The 26696-nt window shown below is 54.4% G+C and overlaps 2 protein-coding genes across 3 annotated transcripts; both read right to left on the minus strand.

The window, feature by feature from the left end:
• Positions 1-1800: 1800 nt before the first annotated feature.
• On the minus strand, positions 1801-8738 carry MRPL58 (mitochondrial ribosomal protein L58). Of its 2 annotated transcripts, none has more exons than XM_060081216.1 (6): positions 8611-8738; positions 5502-5538; positions 3339-3398; positions 2674-2756; positions 2412-2581; positions 1801-2139 (listed from the first exon to the last, which is right to left on the minus strand). In XM_060081216.1, the coding sequence occupies exons 1-6, from the start codon at positions 8707-8709 to the stop codon at positions 2055-2057; spliced, it is 534 nt and encodes a 177-aa protein (XP_059937199.1). In that variant the 5' UTR covers positions 8710-8738; the 3' UTR covers positions 1801-2054. The 2 variants fall into 2 exon arrangements, with proteins under 2 accessions (XP_059937199.1, XP_059937198.1); XM_060081215.1 differs by having other exon boundaries at positions 8524-8738.
• A 2681-nt stretch (positions 8739-11419) lies between these two features.
• On the minus strand, positions 11420-22889 carry CDR2L (cerebellar degeneration related protein 2 like). The gene is made up of 5 exons (XM_060081848.1): positions 22386-22889; positions 15985-16097; positions 15522-15670; positions 14769-14936; positions 11420-13804 (listed from the first exon to the last, which is right to left on the minus strand). The coding sequence occupies exons 1-5, from the start codon at positions 22462-22464 to the stop codon at positions 12913-12915; spliced, it is 1401 nt and encodes a 466-aa protein (XP_059937831.1). The 5' UTR covers positions 22465-22889; the 3' UTR covers positions 11420-12912.
• Between the last annotated feature and the right edge of the window lie 3807 nt (positions 22890-26696).

Below are 26696 nucleotides of genomic sequence, written 5' to 3' on the forward strand. Positions count from 1 at the left end.
GCAAGACCATATCCATCATCCAACCATCCTCCCAAGCCTGCTCCCTCGGTGACTTTCCTGGCTGAAAGCTCAGCACCACCCCCTTGTCACACACCAGCTCGCATTCCACCCAAGCCAATTTTCTGTCCCCATAACCCTTTTGCATCTGCTGTTTTCTCTCCATGCCAGTAGCCACTGCCCTAGTTCCACTATGGGTCCCTAACTGCTCACGTGGGTCTGTCCATCAACCTGTGTCCACTTCCCTGCAGTCTTTTCTCATTCAATCACAGTCAGATTAATCTTCCCCTGACAGCCTCTGTAGGGGTAGAGTCTAAATGTCTTAGCTGTCACATTTAAGGCCTTTCTAGACCTGGCTCCCACTCAGGGTGGCAGGTGTGTCTGCCACAGCTCCTCACCCCCTGGCTTCCAGCCAAACTGGAACCGTTTAATCATGGCTAAACTGTTAACTATGGCTAACATTCCCTGGGTACAGGCTCAGTGCCACTAACCACTACCACCCTACGAGGTAGGCACTAATAACATCATCCCTAGTTTATAGATGGTGAAGCTAAGGTTCAGAGAGGCTGAGTAGTTTGCCCAAGGCTGCACAGCTGGGGGTGGTGGAAGTCAGGAGCTGATCCAGGGCAGCCGGCTTCACAGCCCGTTCTCTCAATACTATGGTTTACTGTCCCAGCCACAGGCAGGGCCCTTGGCCATCACTGGAGCCTCCAGGTGACAAGCTCTTACCTTGCTCCCTTGGCCAGCCCCTCCCCTTCTTCCATCCCATCTCAAGCACATCAAGTACATCTTCACTGACCATCCAGCTGGAACAAGTTCCTTCCCAAAATCTATTTAGACCTTGCTTGTGTTATTTACCATGTTTTAGGTCATGTTACCCAAACAGGAATCCATTTTTCTTCTCAGCTTTTATCATCCTCTGATCAAATGGAAGTTCTCTGGAAGAAAGGACTTTTGTTTTGTTTATTGCTGATTCCCCAGGACCTGACCCATTGCCCGGTATTCAATAAGGATTTGTTGAATTAATGAACCAAAGAATGCTGCACTTCCTTGTATATGAGCCTCAGCTCCCTACTGGGCTCTGAGTCCCTTGAGGACAGGGACCCTATCTTCCACATCTTTTGTATTACATAAGAGTCATTTATCGGGACTCCCCTGGTGGCACGGTGGTTAAGACTCTGTTAATGCAGGGGACACGGGTTCAAGCCCTGGTCCGGGAAGATCCCACATGCCATGGAGCAACTAAACCCGTGCGCCACAACTACTGAGCCTGTGCCCTAGAGCCCGCGCTCCGCAACAACAGAAGCCACCGCAGTGAGAAGCCCACGCCCTGCAACGAAGACCCAACGCAGCCAAAAATAAATTAAAAAAAAGAAAATTTAAAAAAAGAAAAAAAAAATCTAAATTCCTCAATTTGAACTCGAGACCCTGCACCTTGAACTTCTATCTCCCTCTCCACACTCACCTCTCACAACGAGCTGGACAAATCCCCCATTCAGATGGATTCCTCACCATCTCCTCCACCCCAGCCTTTTCTCTGGTCTCCTTTATTCACATTGTTCCCTTCAACTGGCATGTCCTCCCGGCTCTCTACTGATTAATATTCTAGCCCTGTCTCCAGGCCCAGTTCTGATGCCCACGCACCTGTCTCAGCCCTTCTGCCCTTGTGTTCCCGAAGGGCTCATCCCTCTGTGCTCCCCCCGGGCTGTACAGTCAGCACCAGCCAATAATTATTAGGCAGATTTCAACTGAGAGAAAAGGGAGGAATTCTGTTCTGAAGCATTCTGAGAAGCGGAAGCCCACTGAGTTTAGAACTTTATTGCAACTGATATATTAAATGGATAATAGAGGTGTGACAACATGGTAACTGCCTATAAAGACCTCTGCAACCAGTGCCTACAACCCTCATTCCAGATGAACATTCCTGAGATGGTTCCAACGTTACAGACAAGCACTGAAAACAAACAACACACGCGTCTCCTGATGGTGTTAAAGCTCCCTCGGTGGCAGCTGCCTGGACCCCTAAAGAGAGTCTTTGCCAGCTCGAGGGGATGATTTCAGTCCACATCTACCCTCCTGCTTGTCTTTATGGCAGAATTTATTCTCTTTTTTCTCAGCCTTTCCCGATTCATGTTTTCTATCCTGAAAACAAAGAAAAACACAATTATGCCCAGATGCCCAGTCAGTGGTTATCAAAGTGGTGAGAGGAGCTGGCAGCTGAGCGGGAAGCAGGGCAGCCGAGGCAGCAGGCGCCGGCCCAGGAGCCTCCACTCCGGGTCCGAGTCTCTCCCATTCCCGGAGCTTGTCCACCTGCCTGCTGGCAGGTTGTGGGCTTCACCGTGCCTCCTTTCTTCCCTGTGTAGCCCCTTGTCCACACGAATTGGTTTACAGACGCTCAGGGGATTTTCCAGTACCTGATTTTCTGAAGTACAGCATCTTCTCTGGATGGCTCCTTGGCTGGCTGGCTGGCCTCAGTAATCATGTCTCGAATTTTCTGTAGGCAATCTGCCAGATTTCGGAACTGATAGCGGCTGCATTCAGAGGTAAGGATCAACTCTCCTGCCCTGTTGATCTTATTTTTGTGCTGCGGAGAACAAAGGCAAAACCAGAGTTCTACAGAGTAAAGGCTTAAAAGTGACTGAGGGTTAAAGAGAAAAGGAAGGGGCCCGTGGTTACCGTGACCGCCATCTTCTGCCGTACAGGCTCTGCAATCCACTCGGCGCTGGCCAGGTGGAACCTGACTTCAGCCTTGGAATTTACTGTAAATAAAGGGAGGGGGCATGGGTCACTGAGACGCTCGGGCAGGCTCAGCGCCCGGGTGGCTGGTGACCACCGGATTCTGAACCACAGGGAGGTGAGACACCCACCTGGGGCTGTTTCTATCTTGTGTGAACTTGGGGATACAAACTGGGCTATGGAATGAGCCTGCAAAGATAGTGAGGCACATCCAGACAAAAATAAACTTCCAGGAACAAAATGCCTAGTGCTTTCTTTCTCTTACAATGTATTGGGTTCTGAAAAGAATGTCGGGGGGGGGATGGAGGAGCAGGGAAGGGGTCCATAAGAATGAAGGAAAACTGTTCTTGGAGCTGGCTGCCAACTCACACCGTGACTTCCCTTTGCTTAGACTCCCAAGCCAATCCTAGTCCTAGCAACCCACAACTGAGAGTCTGAGAATCAGACCACATTCAAAAGAATAAAGAGGATTATTATATAAACTGGCGGTATTTAAGCTTCTGAAAAAAAAATCCCTTTATTGCCACATGAATGTAAACACAGAAGTCCTCAAGTCTGTCTCTCAGCAAAGTTATAAAGTGAAAGAAAACAAGGCACTGTTGTACCTTTGTTAACATTCTGGCCCCCAGGACCACTACTCCGACAATAAGATATCGTCAAGCGATCTGAAAAACAGAACACACACCAACAAAATATTATCACAGGGCAAAACATGCAAACCGCTAATTTACCATCAACGTCAGTATCCCTATTCCTCTCTCTTTCAATGACGTAACATTCAGATCAGTAAAGTCAGAGATTATTTACAAATGTCAAAACTAAAATCAAGAGTCTCCAAAGGCCACACAGAGGGCAGAGGAGTTAAAAATACAACCCAGGTTGTCTGCTTCTGGTCTAGTACGTTCCACTAGATCTGACTGCCCTCGCTTTTTGCTGTTTGTTTGTTTTAAGGCAAGGACTCTTGGGCTTCCCTGGTGGTGCAGTGGTTAAGAATCCGCCTGCCAACGCAAGGGACACAGGATCGAGCCCTGGTCCGGGAAGAAACCACATGCCGCGGAGCAACTAAGCCCGTGCACCACAACTGCTGAGCCTGCGTGCCACAACTACTGAAGCCCACAAACCTAGAGCCCGTGCTCTGCAACAGGAGAAGCCACCGCGTCACTGCGCACCGCAACAAAGAGTAGCCCACTTCCTGCAACTAGAGAAAGTATGCGCGCAGCAACAAAAACCCAAAGCAGCCACACACACACACAAAAAGCCTTATTAAAAAAAATAATAAAGGACTCTCAAAAGCTCAAGCTAAGGGACAAACTGAGTTTAATGTTGTATTTTGAAATGCGGTGGATGTGGACTCCCCAGAGGGGAGGTGGGTCTCATTCCTCGTGAGTTGCGCGTGCACCCCCGGGCCTCGGTCGCGGTCAGTGGATGAAAACACCTGCTGGGTGAATGAGCGCTCCATTTGGAGCTGGGAGCCCCGTCTTCTGACACCAGCTCAGCACTGACTGACTCTGTGACCTCCACAAACTCCCACCGCTTCTCTGGGTCTTGGCTGGTCTGTTTTGGATCTGTACAATGAGGTTTCTTCCTTCTATTTTTGTAATTCATGAAAAGCCGCCTCGTAGTATCTGAGGGAAGCCGGGAAGGCACAGCAGTGGGAAAGTTCCAGAAGACTGGGTGGCGAGCTGCAGGAGCTTTGGGGGGCGAGGAAGTGCGGCCCCGTGGTGGTGGAGGGCCGGCCTCAGCGGGCAGCGGTGACCTCGCCAGATGGCTTCTGAGAGGCCCTTTGAAAAATCAAATGAACTCATTTTTCTGAACAGGTGAGGAATTCGTGTGGTTCCGCGGGGGGAGAGGGGGGCGCTTCTACCCCGGGGCTGGTGGCCTTGTCTGCATCCGTACAGGCCAGCCAGGCACGGGGAGGCCTGGGCCCCTCTCAGAGAACACGAGCAGAGCCAGGTGAGGAGCGGCCACTCGGCCATTCCCACTGCTGGCCCGTCCCCCCCGAGGCTGTCAGGAGACAGCCTCTCTTCTCTCTGGTTCTCGGCCTCCTCCTGCCTCAGGGCACAGCTGCCGGCCTCAAACTGCTGAGCAGCAGCAGGACGCCGGCTCCTCTGCTTTAGACTGTGGTCACCTGGCCTCCTTGTTTCAGGGTCACCCTGAGCAAGGGCCACCAGGAGCCGGCACCTTTGGCTGCTCTTCTCTCGCTGTCTGTGGGCGCCAGAAACTCTCTGAATCTCAGGAGGGTTGCTTGTTTCTTTACAGGCCACGCCTCAGGCTTGATGGGCACAAAATTATGAAGCTATGCAAATGGTTTACAGGGAGAAGTCCCCACTCCTGTTCCCCAGCCACCAAGTTCCCAAGTTTGTCCTTTCCCCTCCCCTCCCCATGGCAGTCCCTGTATCCAGGGTCCTCCACATCCTCTCAGATCTATGTGTACATCCGGAAATGTGTCTGGATGTACACAAAAGGCAGCTCACTATATGGATGCTTCCGTACCTTACTTTTTTCAAATAACAATCAATCCATCTATCGTAAAGACCGTTCCACGTCACAAGACCATCAGGAGCTCTGTTCGTGCTCTGCACTGCACAGCACTCTGCGGTGGCTGCCTCATCACTTTTTTTTCCCTTTCTATTCTCAACAATGCTGAAAGGACACTGCTTTTGTAACCCCGGACAGTTTCTCTACTTTCATTGGTTTGGAGAGACCTGGAAGGAATGTGTGACGGGTAGAGGAAATGACTGATTTTTTTATAAACCCAAACTACTCACCTATAGGAATGTCGTAGCTGGCTTGCTCTGCATCACCCTGTAAGGTAACATATACAGTGTCAAATAAATATTACCTACTGGCTGGGCGACTCCTAACTGGTCCAGGGCAACGAAGCAGAAATGATGTAAAGCCACGACATGAATGTAATACAACTATTTTCAGGTCTGCAGCAAAATCGTATCAGGATGACAGAAACATATTCCCCAGACTCCAGAGGCACTGCCTCAGAAACACTCCTCCAGGAAAACAGAACTGACGTCTCCAGCCTTCCCTGCCGCTGCCCCCTGACTCCACTTACCTAGTGTCAGGGACTACCAGTGCCCAGGGGAGGGAAGGTGCCACAGTACACGTACATCAGGCCGACTCCAAAAGGAACACCCTCTGCCAACCTGGAGCAACAAACCATGGGTCCCCTGTTCCTCCCCAGACCACGGGAAGCTCGCGTGTGAGGCTGTCTGCCTTCAACAGTGACTAGCACATGTGCCTTGAGGGTTTGTGTCAAGCAGATCTACTCACCCCAGGGCCTCTCACCTTCACGTCTCTCCCGAGTTGTTCTTCCGAAGCCTTAAATCCTCACATCCACAGGCCCGGTGCAAACACCACCCACTCTGAGGCTCTTCTGGCCCCCCACGCTCAAAGTGTCTTCATCTGTCCCTGCTCTGGCTGCGTTCATCATCCACCACCCCGTTTTTGTGGGGGGGAGGGGGGCCCCGGGCCCCACCCCTGCCCCCCCAGCTGCACTGCATGTGGGATCTTAGTTCCCCCACCAGGGATCAAACCCGCGCGCGCTGCGCTGGAAGCTCGGAGTCTTAACCACTGGACCGCCAGGGAAGTCCCTTCATCCCTTTTCATCTTAGAATTATCTGGGGGTGAGATCTCATCCTACTCCACCTCCGCAACGTAGAAGACCCTGGGCTGCGCCCTCCTTGAAGCACGCTCTTCCCCTCCTTCTGAGCTGGCCTCTCCAGTTTCCTCTTACCTCCCAGTGACTTTCTCACTCTCCTTTGCTTGCTCTTTGCAACCTTTAAAAACTCTGAAATGTCCTGAAATCCTTCCTCTTCTCTCTTTCCCTAGAACATTCCATCCATCTCCTTTGAAAATACCACCTTTGGGAATTCCCTGGCGGTCCAGTGGTTAGGACTCAGTGCTTTCACTGCTGGGGCCCCTGATTCGATCCCTGGTGCGGGAACTAAAATCCCACAAGCTGGGCGCCACCAAATTAAAAAAAAAAAAATCTTTGTTGATGACTCCCAACCTTCTGGCTCAAATTCAAACCTCTTTCCTGAGGTAAAGCCAACTGCTATTCGAGGTCTCCTCTCTCGAGCCTAACAGATGCCTCAAACCTCCTCACAGAGGACCTCCCTTCCTAACAACCTGAAGTAGCTCCCTGGCTATCACATCAAAGCACTCTGGTCTATTCATTACTTCTCGCTCTCTGATATGTTTTCCCCATTTGTTTACTGTCTGCTCCTTCCGCTAGAACATAAGCTCCATGAAGTGGGAACTCTGTTTTAGCGTGGTGGTATCTGCAATGCTTGAAACAGGGTCTGACACAGTAGGTGCACGAGAACCTTTTTGTTGAATGCATGAACAAACAAACGAATGCTATTACCATTCCGTCGCCCCCATTAATGGCAACACAATCCTTCCATTACTCAAGGCCCTAGACCTCAATTCCTCTCTTAATCTCACTTCTCAGGGAAAATCCATTAGCAAATCCTGCAGGCTTTCCCTTCAAAATTAATCTAGAACCTGACCAATTCTCATGACTCCCATTGCTTCCACCCTGCTTATCATCTCTTGCCTATATTATTGCAATCTCCTCACAGGTCTTCCTGTTCTTGCCATTCTGCAATCTCTTCTCTAGAACAGTGATTTTTGTAAAACTAAGTTGGATCATTCCGCTCTTCTGCCTCCATCACATTCAGGGCAAAACTAAAGGCCTGTAAGCCCTATACAAAGGCCTCCCCCCAGCCTTCTCCCCTTCAGCTTCATACCTGACCCCCCTGCTCAGCCACACTGGCCTGCTTGCTGTTCCTTGAACCAGCGGAACATGCTACTGCCTTGAGGGGGGTGGCACCTGCTGTTCCCTCCGCAGGGATGCTCCTCTCCCCGCTCTTCTCACAGCTCGCTGCTGCCTTGTTTCTCCGAGTCTTTACTCAAGCATCACCTTCTCAGAGGCCTCCTCGGGCCAGCCTACTTACAATTGCAACCCCACCCCCTACCTTAGCACTCCTTCTCCCTTCCGGACTTTATTTTCTCCGAAGTACTTATCACATACTCTATGTTACTGATTTTATTCATCGCCTGTCTCCCTCCATTAAGCAGATAAGCTCCACTAGCATTAGGATTTTTGTGTTTTGTTCACTACTCTGTCCCCATGCCTAGCATCGTGTATACACCATGCTTTCAACAGAAGATTGTTGAGTGAATGAATGAATAAGTGAATGAATGAACGCTCTCTTCCAATCCTGTAGGTGGAAACTCCATAGAACTGGGTGGGTCTAAACTCTCCTGCTCCGGGCCCTGATACAGCGCCTGCACACAGCGGGCTGTCAATAAAGGTATCCTGAGGCAACGAACCAGAAGCCCTGTTTCCTCAGGAGTGCTGGGGTTACTAGAGGCTAAGGACCACGTCACTTACTAAAAGGCTCCAAAAGGGAGCTACTTGGCAGCTTCCTGCCTTAATTGTCCTCTGTGGAGGGCACTTTTCCCTTGGGACGAGAATTTGGGCCTGAGGGACGGGGAATGAATGCGGAAAAGCTGGTGGTCTTGTAAGAAGCATAGCCAGCATGCTCTCCCGGCGCCGGCACACCTCGAGCCACACAGGGTGCCGCCAACCGCCCAGCCGCCCCAGTCCCCCGGTTGCTCGGGCAACCAGCTTCCTCCCGCGGCGACCGCCATGTTTGAGCGCGTCCGTCTCTTAGATTAGCAGCACGCCCGGCCAATGGGGCCCCGGCTGCTCGACGTCACCCAGCAGAGCCCAGGAAACGCCCCTTCCGTCCGGCCCTCCCGGCTCACCGGAACCCTCCAGGCAGTGTCCGAGCCCCGCGATTTGGGGTAGAGCTTGTCCAGACTGTAGATGCTCTGGAATTCGGTGCCCTCTACCTGTTTGTTCAGAGACCGGTGGGGGCAGCGTGCGGGCGGCGGGAGCAGCCAGGATTCGGCTCGGTTCAGGCCCCAGCGCAGCCACCGTACGGCCGCCATCTTCGGGTCTCGGGGCCGCTTCCGGTGGGCGCTCCCTTCCGCGGTCCGTGGGCTCGCTCTTCCCTCGATACTTTGGTTCCGCTAGACCTTTAGCGCCTGCCATGGAGAGGAAGCGAGCTCCCGGCGTTCCTCTCGCGCGGAGCTTATTAGAGGCTTCTGGTCGGCCGCCTTTAGGAGGCCTGGTTGGTGCTTTGAGGGCATCTGCTGCGATGGGGAAGACGTTGGCCAGACAGCGAGCTCTCAAGGGAGCCTCCTGGTGAAAAGAATGCCACTTTTCCCCCTTTCGGTCTGTGCCTTCTTGGACCTGTGTTCCCCCAAATCTCACAACATCAACGAGGCATGCCCAGGTTCATCTCCATCCCCTTTACTCTTTGCCACTTTTTTTTTTCCTTTCACATCGCTCAATCTTATTTTTGTGTCTGTAGCCTGTCTCCCAGCCGGAATGTAATCACCTCCAGGAGGGCACTGGCTCATTGCTGGATCCCCAGTACCCAGAACCTGGCACGTCATGGGTACTCAATAAATATTGATAAAAGGGATTCTTTGGGAAGGTGTTTTTGAAAGTTGAGTTCCGCCAGAGCTAAGTTTTAGTAACTTCAGGCTCATTCACAAGGCAGCCTAAAAGCAAATCCCTGCTGAGCACCTGTGTGAAGGCTCTGTAGGACAAATACCAGGATGGAGGAGAGGCGGGCAGGTAGAGAAAGAAATACTTTAGAAAGTGGACACCTGCCCCAGCCCGCCTGCTTTGTGGAGCTTGATGGCAGTTTCTCCAAGCCAGGAGATAAGGGGAGGATGGGGAAGTAGGTAGAGATTCAGACAGCCACAGACAGGCTAAGCAGAGCCCTTTTTACAGGGTTGTTAAAAAATGAACTTGAAAACTGAGAAGTTCTAACTCTGAGAAAGGTTTAAAATAGAGTAAGCAGTGTTTGGAAACAGGTAAATATTAGCTAAGTTGCTTTGTCGAGAGGCAGTGTGGTAAACGAAAACAGAGCTCAATAAATGTTAGTGATTATTAGTAATACTAGTGGTTATTTCTTAATGGCGGGTTCTATTTTTAGGAAAAGCACAATTACCTAGAAAAACATGCCCCTGGGAATGTGGCTGTTTGAAACAGGAGATTGTCAAGTCAAGGCTTTACCATCTTAGCCTCATTGATAAAGGCAAATTCTTAAGGAGGGAAAACAATACTTCCCAAGCACTGGCTTTGCAAACCCAGACTAGGAAGGGAATGGCAATTGACATGCGCTTTGGGGGCTCTAGGCTTTAAGGGGAGTCTCCTGGGACCCTCCCTGTCTGACTTAATCCCATGACCTCAGAGGGAACAGAGGCGTCTCCATGGTGACTGGAAAAAGCTGCTCAGGGGAGCAAATCCAGGGACTTGCCCAGGTTGACGGCTCAGGGATTACGAATAAAACCACCATCCCATGGCATCACTGCTCTGAGGCTGGGCTCCAGCTCTGCGCCTGACCCAGAGTGATAGGAAAAGGAAGCTGTAGGTTTCCATGGCCCCAAATAAACACAGCCTGCTCAGGCCATCTGGTGGCCTGGATTCTGGGAGAGGAGGGGGTAGAGAGAATGGAACAAGCTACCCTGTGGTGGATAGAGGAGCAGCTGGCAAGCTCCTTTCACCTGCTGCTGCCATGAACCATCCAGAATAGAGGCCCTTCTGGGAGAAACAGTCCTGAGAGGTGCCACCTGTTCCCTTAAAAAGGTGGCACTGAAGGCTGAGGCCAGCCTTCTTCCCTTCTCTGGTTCTCCATAGGTTGAATGCGTGCTTCAGGAAGGGGACATGCCTAGGGGCGAGAAGAGGGGAAGAAAAGATAAAGGATCATCAAGCCATTTCTGGTAGCTGAGGAGCTTGCAGACCCCAGGCTTCTCTATAGCTGTGAGTTGGGGTACCACCCCCATGTAGAGGGGGTCCACAGGATTTTCCTTTCTTCTTTTCTGGAGTGCCCTAGGTCAGAGTGGCTCTTAAAACTCAACATTACGTGGAGGTAGGGAACGTGCAGTATCACACAGTGGGATTGATCAGGTCTGGGTTCGACTATTTCTATGTGATTTTGAATTACTAACTTAACCTCTAAGGCTCAGGATCCCCATCAGTAAAACAGATTTTAACCACTGCCTCATGAGGTTGCTGAGGGCAAGGGTGATTTAAAAGGCAAAGGAAGGCTTCCCTGTTGGCGCAGTGGTTAAGAATCCGCCTGCCAATGCAGGGGACACAGGTTCGAGCCCTGGTCCCGGAAGATCCCACATGCCGCAGGGCAACAAAGCTGGTGAACCACAAAGCAGGTGTGGGTTGGAAGGAGGGATTTCAAAATCAGTACAGCAAGGAGGGTCCACCCCATGGGGTACCCTGCAAGGCAACGTGACCAGCCTAGCTGGTACTCAACAAATACGGAAACTTCCAAGAGCTTGCTATTTAGAGCTGTTAGGCTGCCAGTCACGGGGGTGGTGAAGCTCAGGCTGTGCCCCTCCCCTCCATAGATAGCCGTGTGATGGGAGGCAGGTGTATGAGATGCATGGAGACAGGACCATGGCTCCATTTCTGGCTTTAGATTACTGGTGCGTTTTTTATTAAAGAAGAGAATAAAGCATTTGTAAATATATTTCTCTCATGTATACTTCAAAGATGACGCTGGTCAGCAGCTACAGAACTGGGGAGCAAACAGGCAGAAGCCCTTCCCCACCCATCCCATCCCACCCCACCCCCTCCACCCTAGATGCCGGAGACGCACGGATGGCTGGGAGCTGCCCAGCTCCAACGGACCAAAGGTTCCAAGATGTGTGACTGGAAGGACCAGCTAACAACTCTCATCACAGTGCCGCCCGGAAAGCAGGGTGGAGCCTCCAGGGAGGTTGGGCAGGCTTGTTAAGAAAACCCCTTTACCCCTTAGAAACAAATAAGGCATGAAGGTTCCCCACTGGGCTCCCAGCACAGAGGCCGGGGCTACTGACTTCCACTGCGTTGTATGGCTCCTCTGATTTCTAGGGTCTCAGGAAGAAGGAACTGGGAGCCCTAAAGAATTTCTCAGGGCAAACTGGGGACCTGGGCATCTCTTAGCTGAAGATCTTAGCTGAAGCCTTAACAAAAGATTAAACCCCTGACCCAGCTGGGTCCTCAAAAGCAGGCATTGTATGGGAAGGAGGAGACGTTCCCCATCTGGTCCCATCTCAATACTGCCCAGTGTGGGGTGAGACTCTTGGGCGGGTCCCAGTAAAGGGGGGCAGGGGGGGATGCTGGGACCATGGGCGGGTGGCACACATCCAGGACATTCTGGGGGTGGCAGGCATGACCTGCGGTGGGGTGGGTCTGGGGGGAGCACGGGAGTGAATGAGACACATCATGGTCCCTGAGATGGGGACAGGCAGAGGCCAAGCTCGGTGAGTCAGAGGAGGCATGCAGAGATAGGGGGCTCCCACTGCCCAGACCCCTGGAAGGCTTGATACCCAGAAGGCATTTCCAGGGCTGGAACCCAGGGAGGCTGGCTCTGAGTTGATTGGCTACAGATCTGCAGTGGGCTGAGGATCTCCAGGGAGAAGCCCGCCCTCACCAGGGCTGGAGTCGGGCCACTCGGGCCTGGCTCAGGCTTTCTGCTCTGCGTGGCAGGGGCCGTCTCTAACCTGGTCAGGACCCTCGAGGTGGGACAGCTGGTGCTAAGGGAATGACAGCGTGTCACAGCTGGAGAAGCAGTGGGTGGTCCAGGAGACCCCTGGAACCTGCAACAGCTGGCTCTGGGGTCCCCCTTCAAGTGTTTCCAGTTGTGGTGAGGGGTCAGGGAGACCCTGCCTTGCAAAAAAAATCTCTCAAAAAAATAAAAATAATAAAGAGAACTTTGAAAAAAAAAAAAGCCAACTGGTCTAGAATGGCTTTCAGAAGCCTGGCCACAAATCTGAGAGCAAGGCCCAGGGTCAGGGAGTGGGGGCTGGGAGAGCGGGGAGCGGGGACATTTGGCTTGCAGACTCTCGGCTGCGCCTTTGGGCTGGCGCAGGGTGGTGGAAGGTCCTGGGAGGCAAGAGGTGTTGACAGCCTCCCCCGTCAGCAGGGAACGGGTGTCCCCCGCATGCTCCCTGGGTCAGAGAGCAGCCTCCCTCTGGGGTGTATTGCTGCTAAAGGGCTCCCTCTCTCACGAGAGGCTGCACAGCCCAGGTAAGAGGGACCCCATGGCCTGATCCTAGGGGAGGCCACTGGCCGGGGAACCTTCACTTGCTGCTGTGCGTCTTGACTTTGGTGGCGTTGATGTCGGCCTTGGTCTTCTGGATCCTGGAGAAGATCTCCTTGAAGAGCGCCTTGTACTCGGGCTGGCTCTGCTCCAGCCGCTTGTCCACGGCCTCCACGTGCTGGCTCAGGCTCTTCTCGCCCGCCTTGGCCTCCCCCTGGCCCTCCTCGCTGCCCCGCAGGTCCTTCCACGAGCTGTCCCGGGAGACGGGCCGCGAGGTCTGCACGCCCGCGTGCCGCACCCCCGCCCCGTGCTGCCGGCACTTGCTCAGCAGCTCCTCGTACTTCTCCAGCAGCGCGTGGTACTGCTCGTCCACCTCGCGCAGGATGGACATGCCCCGCTTGCGCACGCTGTTGGCGTGCAGTGTGAGGTTGCCCACGTGCCGGCTGGCCGGGTCTTTGGCCACGATGGCGTTGAGCGCCGTGTCGCTGCAGCTCTTGCGCACAGTGTGGCCTGGGGACGCGGCCGGAGAGGAGACCCCGTCCTGGGTGCCCGAGTCGTCCCCGCTGCCCGGCTGGGGGTCGTCGGCTTCAGGCGCCTGGGTGAGGGGCGCCAGCAGGGCCTCGGCCAGGTGGTCCTCCCGGCCCAGCAGGTAGGTCTTCGCCTGCTTCATCTGCTGCAGCTCCAGCAGCTCGGCCTCCAGCTCCTGCACGCGGAGGCGGCAGCCCTCCATCTCGCACAGCTGCCGCTCCAGCTCCGAGTACTCCTGGAGCACCGCCGCGTACTCGCGCTCAGCCCGCTGCTGGCGCTGCCGCTCCTGGCTCACCTGGGAGCGCAGCACTCCCACCAAGGTCTGCAGCCGCTCGTTCTCCTGCTCCAGCGGCCGCGGGCCCAGCTCCAGGGAGGAACTGTGCAGGCGGAAGGCATCCTCGCACCTGGGAGGGAGCAGGGGCAGGTGGGCAGAGGGCGGTGGGCAAGGCCAAGGCCCCGGGAGCCCAGCCGCATCTCTCTACCTGACGGGGTTGGATAGGCTGCCCCACCTAGAGTCGCTCTCGGCCTTCCTCCCCCTGCCCTCTGCTCTGGGAGGTTGCCCTTAGCTTCCGCCAGGTTTCCTGGCCCTCTCTTGGGTTCAGCCAATGGGAGGCACTGGCAGGAGGGCCAGGGGGATGGGGGCAGAGGGAGGTCACGGGGAATGTCTCCCCCTGGACTCCTTCCCTGGGTACTGCAGGCCAGACAGCGCTCTCCCTGCCTTCTAGGTTCCAGTAACCTCCCTTCTCCTGGTCCCTTCAGGCCTCAGGATGGTAACAGCTCCTTGCTACTAACACCCCAGGGTGCTGCAGTGTCCCCCTGGTTTCCCCGCACCTTGCCCACACCTCTTTATTAAGCACTCCTCAGTTACTGTGGGCGGAGGCTATCTGTCTCCCGCCAGGACCTTTATTGAAACACCCACTAAATACACCGTGTGTACAGTATTCTTACATTAGGAAGTCATCCTATTCAAAAGACTTACTGAGAACTGAAAGGTATAGTTGTTAACCCCTCCTGGGTGAGAATTCTGGCTTACTAAACAAACAGGTGACCTTGGATAAGACACATGATCTCGGAGTTTCAATTTCCTCCTCTGGGTAGTGGGGACACTACCACACCTTACAGTACTGCCGTGAGAATTAAATCACTGAGCCGAGTGGTGGGCACACGGCCAGTGCTCACAGGCGCCACCTGCTGACTGTCGTTAGCAACAGGAGCAGCCCCTCCGATAGCCTGGACAATGCGGCAGCTCTCCTTCCCACCTGCCGCCTGGCGCCTCGCCTCCCTTCCCTGCCGTGGTTGGCAGCCCCGGGCACTCGGAGACACGGTCCAGGGTCCGGGCTTCTGCCCTCGAGTGGCACCCTCACCTACCGGGGGCTGGCGCACAGCTCCTTGAGGCAGGGGAAGGTGTGGATGGTGCGCCGGCGCTCCCGCTTCTTCTCCCGCCGCACTCGCAGGTGCTCCAGGTCCCGCAGCTGCTCCACCTGGGCCTGCAGCTCCTCCACCTGGGTCTGCAGGCGCTCGATGGTCTCCGTCAGCCTGGGGATGGGGTGGGGGACACACGCACGGGAGGGACTTTAAGGGGACGGGGCCAGCCCTCCTCACTGCAGCCCTAGGGGGACTTGGGGGTGGGGGACAAACAGGTGACCTTGAGCCATGCTGCCTGGTGCTGAGGTCAGACAGGGAACTCCTTGTATGACCAAGGACCCACTCTTTTCCCCCACCTCCCAGGCAGAGCTGACCATTTCTCCTCCGTGTCTCCTTGGTTCCTTGTACACCCATCTAATCACTTATCGCCCTGCACTGCAATAAAATATTTACGTGTCTGCCTTCCCTCCCAGAGGGCGGGACAGTGTCTTTGCATCCCCATCACTGTATTCCCCAGTGCCTAAAACAGAGCCTGGTGTGTAGCTCGTGCTTAAAGAAGGTTTGTGTCCTGAATGTTAAGCCAGCCCAAATCGACAAGGGCAAACTCACTACCATCCCAGGTTCCCAGACCTGGGCTTCCGAAAGAAGGAGCCTGAGTCACACCCACTGGCCAATAGGCACACATGTACACCCGGCCCTGGGCCTCTCCTTGGCCATCCCCAGCCCCCGGCTCCCAGCCCTCCACCCGGCCCTCACCCATGGATCTTCTGCTGGGCAGCCTTACTCTCCAGCACCAGCTTCTGGTTGGTCAGCTCCAGGTCTCGGGCCGCCAAGTCCAGCTGTTCGTACACTTTGGCGTGCTGCTCATTCACGTGCCGCAGCGTGTCCAGCTGTTTGGTTAGGTACTGGGGGTGGGGGTGGGGGTGGGTGAGTATCCTTTCAGAACTGTGTTGGCGAAAATGTCTCCGCCTGGGCCTCCCTCCCACTTCTTGGAACAGGTTTGCTTTGGGGTATTCGTCTGCAGCAGAGGGAGGTGTCAAGGTGGCGGTGCAATAGGGCTGCCTAGGACAGTTGTGCAGGTTGTGAACTGCACAAGGCTGTTGGGCCAAGGCTGGGCCTGCTAAGAGGGCACCTTTTCTTAAGCTGCACAAAGGTACACACGGGCCAAGGGGTCCTTGATGGGTGGCGGAGCCTGTGCAGGGCCCGTGTGGCCCCTCACCTCAATCTCCTGCACTTGCTCCTCGTTGGTGGCGTACATCTGCTGCAGAGACTGCTCCAGCTCCTTGTTCCTCTCCAGCAGCGTCTTCCCCAGTTCCGCAGCTAAGTGCAAGTCTTGGGGGGGAGGGGGCAGAGGGTGAGAGGAATATGAGCAGCTGAGAATGAAGTTGGAGGACCCTCCCGCCATTCCTGTTCTGAGCATTCATTCTGAGCTGGGCCTCTGGGGACCCTGAGAGAACCAGGACCCAGGGGCCGCCCCTGGGGAGACTCCAGGCCTGGAAGGGGATGTAAGCCACAAGCTAAGCCTGTGCACTGGCTGTCACTTCTGCCTGGAATATCCTCTCCCCAGACACTCCCAGGGCTCACCCCTCTCTGCCTTTAATGTCACCTTCTCCAGGAGGCCTTCCTCAGACATTGACCTCACTGACCTCCAAACTGCACCCTCCCCCACGCCCCACTCCCTCCCTGCTTCATTTTTCTACTGAGCTCATATCACCACCGAATTTACCAAACAATCTGTACCCTTATCTTGTTCGTCTCCCTTGACTAAATCGTAAGCTTACAGGGCGGGGATTTTGCCTGTTTCGGTCACTGATATTTCTAGGACCTAGAACAGTACCTGGCACAGAGCAAGTGAATAAGAAATCTTTTTTGAAAGAATGAGTGAGTGGAATGTGACAAGAGCATCATCAGACATAGGGGCAAAGTGCCCTGGGATGACAGGTAAGGGAGAGTTCACGCAGGGGGCAGTGGGAATCTCAGGCAATGAGCAGCCTTGGAGTTGGGTTTGGAAGGGCGGCTGGAGCTCACTGAGAGGGGGAGGGGCAGAAGGGCTTGCTGGGTGTTAGAACTGGACACGGCTTCAAGGCTCTTTGGCCCAGGACTTCCCGGGTGGCACAGTGGTTAATCCACCTGCCAATGCAGGGGACACGGGTTCGATCCCTTGTCTGGGAAGATCCCACATGCCCCGGAGCAACTAAGTCCACGTGCCACAACTACTGAGCCTGTGCTCTAGAGTCCGCGAGCCACAACTTCTGAGCCCGTGTGCCACAACTACTGAAGCCCGTGCACCTAGAGCCTGTGTTCCGCAGCAAGAGAAGCCACCACAATGAGAAGCCCGCGTACCACAACAAAGAGTAGGCCCCGCTTGCAACTGAAGAAAGCTTGCGCGCAGCAACGAAGACCCAACGCAGCCAATAAATAAATAAATAAATATATTTAAAAAAAAGAGAGAAAACAGGGAAGTAAAAAATGGTGCAATAAAAATAAATATTAAAAAAAAAAAGCTCTGGCCCAACCTCCTTATTCTATGGATGACAAGTTGGAGAGGAAAGAATAACCTACCCGAGGTTTCATCACCTGGGTTACAGCCACATTGGAAGCAGAATTCACATCTCCTCACCCCGGTTGGGTACCATTTGGTCCTAGTGACACACGCCCCTCTCCAAAACCTTCTCCTTTCCCTGGGCAGCAAAACCAGCCTCTTCCCCCAGTAGCCCCAATTCTTGTACCCTGTGGGACCGGAACCTCCTCTCCCCAATCCCAGCCAAAGGTAAATGAACACCTATCAGAGAGGTCGGGAGGGAATCTGGCCTGTCTTTAGGGGGCTGTATCATGGGGAGGGGGAGGGGTTAGAAGGGACTGGCAGGTGCTGGAATTCCTAAAATGTCCCTCAGTGGGTCTTAAGTTGGGCGAGGTACCTAGACATTTGGGGTGGATATTTCCCCATACATAGGCCTAACTCCTTTTAGAAGCAAAGGGTAATATATAAAATAGATAATAAGGACCTACTGTAGAGCACAGGGAACTCTACGCCATACTCTGTAATGACCTATATGGGAAAAGAATCTAAAAAAGATAGATATACGTACATGTATAACTGATTCACTTTGTTGTAGAGCAGAAACTAACACAACATTGTAAATCAACTAAACGCCAATAAAAATTTTAAAAAGAAACAAAAGTTAATGTTTGTAAATATATTATTATTTATATTTAAATATATACATATATGTCTAAGGGAAGCCTAGGATCAGATTGTGGTCTCAAAGAGGAGGTCAGGGGCTTCCCTGGTGGCGCAGTGGTTGAGAGTCCACCTGCCGATGCAGGGGATACGGGTTCGTGCCCCGGTCTGGGAAGATCCCACATGCTGCAGAGTGGCTGGGCCCGTGAGCCATGGCCGCTGAGCCTGCGCGTCTGGAGCCTGTGCTCCGCAACGGGAGAGGCCACAACGGTGAGAGGCCCACATACCGCAAAAAAAAAAAAAAAAAAAAAGAGGAGGTCAGATCAACTTATGTTGTGTGTTTGGTGGAAATTCAGCAAGACCACCCCTAGTTCGTGACGAGGGAGGCACGCCAGCTTCCTGCTCTCTGTAATGGGATGGCGGACATTTGGCTCATCCACAAAGGCTATCAAGTAATTCATGTATACATGAAAAAGAACAGACGGTCACACTAACTTTTTTTTACCCTTGGGAACTGTCAGGTCGTCTGTGACGAGGCCACTGCTAGGGATGCTACCTCCTGCACTGGCACGGGAGGACAGGCTCTGTGGGTGGCCTGCATGAAGCCCCTGAAACTTAACCTTGAGTCCAAGGTCAGAGGCAGAGTGAGGAAAGGCCAAGAACAACTGCACTTTATGTTCTTCTTTCCAGGTGAGCATCTGAGCTGTGTGTGTATTCCTGCTGCCAGCGGGGTGGGCTGGGGCAGCTGTCATACTGCAAGTCATACTGGAAACTGGGGATATTGAAGGCAGCGAATGTGACCGGGGTTCCGAGATGCGGAGGAAGGGAACACAATAGAAGCGGCTTGGGGAGAATCTCAGAGACTGTCTCAGGGAAATGGGATCACAGTGCAAGCTAAGCTGGTCCGAGCTGCCAGGAGGGATCATGAGAGAAGTCTAGAAGCTGCAGCGCAGGGGACTGAGTGGAGCCAAGTGCTGGGGAAAGGACACCAGCTAGATGAGGGCTGGGCATGGCTTCGGCTTCGGGGAGGGTGCAGCTCCCTCTGGACCAGAGGGGGAAGGAGTCCTGGGAGTGGGAGAACGGGGGAGCTGGCTAAGCCAGAAGTGGAATCTGGAGTAATAAACAGCCTGTCACAGCCAGATTAATGGTTACACTGGACCAGGCCAGGGAAGGTACTGAGTCTGAACTGGCATCTCCCCTGCCTGGACCCCAGCATTTTCTGCGGTCTCCTGCAGTGGGCTGCAGCAGTTTTGCCCTCTGAATGCCAGCAGAGGTGTTGCCCAGGAGCAATGCCCCAGAGCCCTAGAGAGAATGGCTGGGAGCCGAGGGGATGTCTTTGAAAAGAAATCCTGAAATCCTACTGCCCCTCCTGGTTGGGGTCAGGGCGGGACCCCCTAGACTCCAGAGAAGAGAGGTAGGAAAAGGACAGAGGACAGACATAGGGAAGAAAAGACAAAGATAAAGGGGGCAGAAGGAGGCCAGCTACCACCTGGCAGGGCTGCAGGGGTCCCGTTCACAGCCTCCGGGCACCAATGTCAGGAGCCCTGGGTCCACAGAATTGGGGTCGGGTCAGCTCCCTCCCCTCGCCATGTCAGAGCTCTCCCCTGAGGCTGAGACTCAAGGTCAGGAGCCCAGGACCTCAATTCTGTGACTCAGCAGTCATCTCTCAGCTTGGAAAGAGGTGCCCACAGGGCCGGCCACACCTCGTCCAAGGCGGGGGAGGGAGGCAGGCAGAGAGAGAGTGCCAGCGCTTAATAATTAATGTTTTTTTCTATTTTTACAGGTGCTCGTGGCAGTGGGCAGAGGGAACACTGTGAGAAAGGAGGACCCTGTTTGTCCCAGATGCTTGCCTCCACTGGGACGGAACAGCATCAAAGTCAAACAGGCGCTTGATGGCCAAGCATCTGAAAGTAAAGTTGGGGCCCGTCCTCGGGGGAGTTGGGGCTAGCTGAGAAAAACCATGTCCTGGGACACTCAGAGGCAACTTGGGGGCAGCTGGGCGGGAGAGAATTTGGGGAGCGGGTGTGGGGAAGGGGGAAGGAACAGGCACCCGATCCCCCACGTGTCTGGCCTTTGGTCCACGTTCACCCCACCATCCAGCCCTCCGTGCCGGTCCCCGTGGGGTGCCGCAGCACCAGTGCCTGGGACCTCCTCCGACCCCCACCCCGGCACTCCAGATAATTCCTACTTTGCAGTCATGCGTGGTCTTTTCACATGGCACTGTGCCTCGGTACAAGCACCCCCTCCACTTAGACTACCGGCCTGCCTTCCTCTGCCGGCCTGCCTTCCTCTGCCGGGGCGGGGTGGGAGGGTCCTCTTCACCCTCTGGCTCGGCGGGGTGTGTAAACCTTTACGCGTCTCACAGCAGAAGGCCCTCACTTCTGTTCTCACTGTCCGCAGGGGCTCACTGCTGCAGAACCCCTGTCGCTCCGTCACAGGTGCTAGTCTGATCCCATTTCTGCCTCCTCTGCTGGACTGTGGAGACTGCGAGGGTGGAGATCACATCCCAGGCTCAGCACAGCATCTGGCCCACGGCAAGCAGACGTTTGGCTTCTGGTGGAAAGCTCCAGTTTCTTCTGAGACTGTCTCACTTCTCGTTTCCCTCCTCATTCCTGGGCTCTGGCTGCTACTCAGGTTACGAGGCAAGGCTGACTGCTGCAGACCAGCAAGGCCAGAAAAGCAGGGGCCTGTGGGTCCCATTCCCGACCCTGGACCCAAAGCATGGCTGCCTGGCCCAGCTGGAATCTCGACATCTCTCTCCCTCTCCGGATGCAGCACATCTCCCACCCCTACTCCCTAGCTCCTTCCTCCCACATCTGGGCCGGGCACAGTGCCAGAGACTTCTTTAGGAGTGCGGGAATGAAATAAGACAGCAACAACATCAGCATCTGCCTCCAAGGAGGCCATCTTCCCAGGCATTCAGCTTCCAACCTTTCCTTCTAGGCCCGCCTCTTCCATGAAGCCCTCTCACCGCATCCTATCATCCCCACTCAGTTACAAGCCCAACTCCACTGACTCAGGTGCACCCAGGAGGCCAGGGCTGGGACTACTCCCAGCTCCCAGGATCGTGTCTGACACTTAAGTGGAGGCTGATATGTGTTTGTGTAATGTGAGGTTTTGGGGGTAGTTGCCCAGGATGGGGAAGGGGGTTGTTGCAGCCAGGACTGGGCATTTCACTCCAGGCAGGGAGGCTGAGGGTAGCCTCCGGGACACAGAGGCGCGGTCCAGCCCAGCACCCCCCCGTCCTACACTGGTCCCCCAGAGGCTCTGATTAACCCACTGTCCTGAACACAAGGGCAGCGCCTCATCTACCAGCAAATGTGGCCACGTGGGGATGTGGGTCAGGGCCGGAAAACAAAGCCTCCAGGATCTGGCTAGATGCCTCACATGAGGGCAAAGGCAGGCGTCTGAGCCCCATGAATGCAGACCCAGACCAGAGGGTGTCTGCACACACTGAACCAGACTGTGTCCACACCCACCAGGCTTGCTGGGTGACTGTGGTCACTTCTAGACATGTTTCCTAGCCCCTCCAATTCTGACCATCCAAGAATGAGGCACTTTTCTTGGGAGGAGAGGCTGGATTTGATCTCACTCCAGCAGGCCCTGGCCCCGACCCTCTTAGGCCTCCTCCTCCTTCCTGTCCTAACAGCCCCGCCCCCTACTTGGAGTGACGTCACCTCGGCCACCTCATCAACCCCCTTGCAGTCGCCCTCTCTGCCCTCAGATGGGAGAGGGGGGAAAGTGACTCCCTGTTTACTCAGGCTCTGATCTGGGGCACTGCTCAGAATTCCCAAATCTGATCCCCTCCAAACCTTGAGCCATTTGGGAGAAGGCCAGCAGGGGAAGGACCAGGGGACTCCTCCCTCTGAAGGGCAGATTGGACTCCTAGTAGCCTCCGCTTCTCCATCGGCAAGGTGCCGGCACCCCCATCACCTCCCTGGGTAGAGGGGAAGGGAGTTGGGGAAACTTTCTAGGAGCTCAGGAGTCCTGGCAGGGAAGTGTGCCGCTGGATTTGGAATGGGGATAACTTCCTCCCCCCTCGGCCCCCCAAAACCCCTCTCAGCAAAACATAACCAAGGAGCCACCTCCTGACCTCCAAAGACTTCCAGCCAGTACTCTCAGACCCCCCCCAACAATACCCGGGGCACCTGGGCAGTTCCTGCCTCTAAGATGGGGTGGGCGAACTGGGTGAAGTATGCCCCTGTTGTTCGGGCAAAGAGGAAGATCGCTCCCCCCATTTTTGCAGGTCTCCACGCGTCTGGTTCGGGTCTTCCCGGGCAGCGTCCCCTCTCTCCACGTCCCCATTCTCCAGACGCATCTCCTCTCTCAGTCCGGCACGCCGGGTGCAGCCCAGCCCTCCCCGGGGTGATACCGCCCAACAATGGAGAAGCGGACAGGGGTCGCGGGGCGCACCCCGCTTTCCCGCCCCCTTTGCTCACCCTGCTCCAGGTCCTGCTGGTCGTACCAGGGCTCCTCTTCCTCTGCGGTGAAATCCTCCATCCTGGCGGCCCTCCGCATGGCCCCGCAGGCGGCGGGCTGCAATTGGGCGCTGCGGCGGCGCGGCTCAGGGCCGGGGCGCGGGGCCCGGGACAATGCGGCGGAGGCGGGCCGAGCCTCCCGCGTCGCGGACTAGGGCTGCAGTGCCCCCGCCCGCGCCGCGCCCCCTCGCCATCGGCCGCCGGCCTGGCGCCCACACGGGGCTGGCTCGCTGCCGCGGATTGGCCCGGCTGGGGTCCTGCAGAGCCCGGGGCACCGGGCGGCGGCTGCACAAAGGGTGGAGGGGCGGGGACGGCGGGCGGGACGGCGGCAAGGAGGGCCCAAGCCCGGCCGGCAGGTCTGGGGCGCTAGGAGCGAGCGGGTGCCGCAGCGGGCGCCCCCTGCCCGACTCCGGCCGGCGCTGTCCCCCGCCCGCCCGGCGACACCAGGAGCCGCCGCTGCATCTTGGCGGGGTCAGCCCAGCGCTTCCCGAGCCGCCCGCTCCGCGGGGTGGGGCCAGCCGCCGATGGCCAATCAGGAGACGTATACAAAACTAGAGGCGGGACCGAGGGCGGTATCTCCGCAGCGTCGAGGTTCGGGTGTTGCTGAATCAACCCCACCTTCCCTTCACTGCCGACTCCAGTTTACATCTCAATGTCTAAAATCATTTTATTTTGTTTACCTATTGTTGTCTCTCTCTCCCTGTAGATCTCCTGAAAGCAAGGATCTTGTCGATCTTGTTCACAGTTGGCTCTTCAGTGCCTAGAGCAGGCTGACCTGCTACCTTCCATGGACACTCTTTGAATGAATGAAAATTAATCAAAAATTACCTTTAAGAAATTGTGTTTAAATGCCTGTGGCCTGAAACCTCACTCCAGGAGTGGTGAACTTTGACTGTTACCTGCATTCTGGGCCTTTCCCTTTAAGGTCCTGTTTCCCTCTCCCTGGGATTCATATCCTATACCCAACTATACCCATTAAACTATATGTGTCACTTATCCGAGCATTCTTTCCTTAAAGGAGTTTTCAGACTCAAGTATACATGTAACTCACTTTTATTAGGCCCCACCATGTGCTGGTACTGTTGAAGCACCCTGAGTATAACCGACTCTGAATATATGTGGCAAATACATCAAACAAAGGACTTGTATCCAGAATATAGAAAGAACACCTGAGAATCCACAAGAAAAAGAAAAACAGCCCAGTAGAAAAGTGGGTAAAAGACTTGACCAAGCACTTCACAAATGACCAAAGTGACCCAATCAACATGTGACAAGTTGTTGAACTTCTTGAGAAGGAGCCACGGTTGTTTCTTTAACAAATTACCCCAAATTTAGTGGCTTGAAACAACACACACTTATTATCTTACAGTTCTGTAAGTTAGAAGATTGACATGGCTCTTGAAGAAATCTAGTTGTTTGCAAGGCTTTGTTCCCTTCTGGAGGCTCCAGGGAAGGGTCTCTTTCCTTGCCTCTTCCAACTTCTAGAGAGGCTGCCCACACTGCATGGCTCATGACTCCCTTTTTCCATCTTGAACGCCATCAACAGCAGGTGACCCTTCTCACACTGGATCACTCTGACTTGTCCTGCCTCCTTCTTCCACTTTTAAAGACCCTGTGATTACATTGGGCCCACCTGGATAATCCAGCATAATTTCCCCATCTCAAGATCCTTAATTTAACCACATCTGCAAAATTCCTTTTGCCATGCGAAGTAACATATTCAAAGATTCTGGGGATTCAGTTGTGGATGTCTTTGGGGGTCAGGATTCCATTTACATAAAGTTCAAAATTGGCAAAACAAATCTAATCAGGATAGTATTTGGCCTTGGGGAGACATGTGGGGGAACTCTGAGGGGCCAGAAGTGTTTTATTTCCTGGGCTGGGTGTTGGTTACATACAGGTGTGTTCATTTGTGAAAATCATTGACCTGTATACTTTCGTGCACTTCTCTGAATGTTATACTTTAATAGAATAGTTTACTCAAGAAGAAGGAAAAGAACACCCTATGGCTAAGACACAGGCAGTTTCTGCTCTTGTGTAGCTTACATTCTAGTGGGGATAAATAAATGATTACAAACCTGCAATGTGCTGTGAAGGAAATCAACAGGCTTCTGTGAGAGAGTCTGGGGGAAGGTTCAGGAAAGACTTCCCTTAGAAGGTGACATCTAAGCTGATACCTAAAGGATAAGATGGTGCCAGCCATGCCAAGCTCTGGGGGGTGAGTGTTCCAGGCAGAGGAGACAGCAAGATCAAAGGCCCTAAGAGCTCGACATATATTAGAAACTGATGGAAGCCCAGCATAGCTGGAGTGGAGAGGATAGAAGACAGATGAACTGGAGTTAGGGCCATGGGAAGGAGTTGGGATTTTTTTTTTGTTCCCAAGTAGACAGAGAGAACCAATAAAAGGCTTTCAGTTTTCAGTTGTGAAATATCACTAGCAATTTTGGAGCATGGATTGGAGGGGAGCAAGGGTGGAAGCAAGAAGACCAGTTTGGAGGCTTTTGCAATCATCTAGAAGGGAGGTAACGGTGGGATGGGCAAGGCTGGTGGTAGTGGAAATGGAGCGAGATGAGAAATATTTGAGCTGTAGAACTAAGATGTGCAGATGAATTGACTGAAGAATCAGAGTGATGCCTTAGACGTCTGGCTTCAGTAACTGGGTGACAGTGAAGCCATTTATTGAGATGGGGACAAAATGAATCTAAGGGACAAACAGGTTGGGTGGCTGTTCCACAGGGATCTGGTCACATTCCCAAACCACCAAATCCCTTCCCATGCGTTCATTTCTTCATTCTGCAGCTGTGTGGAAATGTACCCACAGGAGCCAGGGAGTTTAAGGAGTCCCCAGAGGAGAGCAGAGGCAAAGGGCTGAGGGCCACGTCCTGTGCAGTGAGGATGATAGCAATGAAAGGCGACCCTTCAACCTGAAAAGTCACCGCCAACCCCCACAGCTAAGGATGGTTTCAGCGATGACTTAGAAGACCCCCATGTTTGAAAACATTCAGCTCCTGAGTCATCGCTCAGCTTTTGGCCTTTACCATGCTGACCACACCCTCAGCATGACCCAAATACCCTCCCTTCCTGTGGACACCCGCTCCCTGCCCCAACCACAGAAGCACTGCCTGGCAGGGATAAATAAATGTCACAAAGGCTGAATTCTTATTGCTGCCTGAACACAGGGTGGAGTGATTCAGGCTGGAGTCCCTGGATCTCATGAGGCTGGTGTGGGGTGGGAGTGAGCTGAAGCTGGGCAACCAACTCTGCCAGGTTGGTGGAGCCTCCCTGTCCCCTCTGCAGGGGACAGAGGGTAGAGGCTGGGGTGGCTGAGGGGTGTGGTGCCTGCTGCTTGCCAGGCCTGTGCTGGGCCCTTTGCCTGGGTCGGTTCACTTGAACCCCCTGGGTTGGTTCATCAGTGCTGCCCAGTGGGACCACTCCCAGTGCCTTCAGGGCAGACTTGGTATTTTCTAAACTATGCCATTAGGAGGAAAATCAGACCTACCTTTGAAGAAAGAAATTCCTCAGCTTCCCTGAGCTACCAGCCAACACGTCCTGGGATCCATTTCTGGCCTTTCCTCTAAGCAGGGCAGAGTCAAGCCCAGGGGTGGGAAGTATAAACTACCCGACCTTGGTAACCCCCAGAGCCTGGTACCTCATCTGCGTGTCAGGCAGACCTATTTCGTGGTGTTCCTTGTCAGGGGCATCAAGACTCGATGCTGATGGTCAGAGCCTCGGTGGATTCGATGTCCCCTCAGCCTTGGGCGCTATGATTCCCCTGGGGTCAGTTTCACACTCGGGCGACCAGGAGCGCTCCCCGAGCACTCGCCCGAGCTCCCGAGAAATGCAAGCCCAGATGCTGGATTTGGGACCAGAGCACAGGTACGGAACCCCGGGAGAGCTAGGATGCGGGACTTGAAGATGTAACCGCCCTCTCCGAAGAGCGTGAGCGCTGCCCCCTCCACCCCCAGCCCAGCCCAGCCCACCGGAAATGACGGCTCGTGCGCAGTCAGCACTGACGTTAGAGGGTCCCGGCGCTCCCAGTCACACGAGTCACCCTGGGGGAGGGGCAGGGTGCCCAGCCCGCGCCTCTGGGCCGTCGGGGTATCCACTGACACCACAAGCTGCGCATCTTGGGTGCTCCCACCCCTGCAAGCCGCGCTACCCTCCCTATCCCCACACCCGTGATTTTAGCGCTGGGCTTACATTGCACTGAATGATTTCGCCCCATCTGTCCCCTCCACCCTTCTGAGGTCAGCGCCTGGCGGGGAAAGGCAC

Source organism: Mesoplodon densirostris, chromosome 18, assembly GCF_025265405.1.
Source record: "Mesoplodon densirostris isolate mMesDen1 chromosome 18, mMesDen1 primary haplotype, whole genome shotgun sequence".
In the NCBI taxonomy this organism is placed as follows: domain Eukaryota; kingdom Metazoa; phylum Chordata; class Mammalia; order Artiodactyla; family Ziphiidae; genus Mesoplodon; species Mesoplodon densirostris.

Coding starts and splice junctions, on each gene's coding strand:
- CDR2L (XM_060081848.1), bottom strand. CDS start 22,464: ATGCGGAGGGCCGCCAGGATGGAGGATTTCACCGCAGAGGAAGAGGAG. Junction 15,671..15,984: donor AGCAAGTGCAGGAGATTGAG/GTGAGGGGCCAC, acceptor CCCCACCCCCAG/TACCTAACCAAACAGCTGGA. Junction 13,805..14,768: donor GAGCTGTGCGCCAGCCCCCG/GTAGGTGAGGGT, acceptor GCTCCCTCCCAG/GTGCGAGGATGCCTTCCGCC.
- MRPL58 (XM_060081215.1), bottom strand. CDS start 8,709: ATGGCGGCCGTACGGTGGCTGCGCTGGGGCCTGAACCGAGCCGAATCC. Junction 3,399..5,501: donor CAGCTACGACATTCCTATAG/GTGAGTAGTTTG, acceptor TCTGTTTTTCAG/ATCGCTTGACGATATCTTAT. Junction 2,140..2,411: donor GCTGTACTTCAGAAAATCAG/GTACTGGAAAAT, acceptor CTTTGTTTTCAG/GATAGAAAACATGAATCGGG.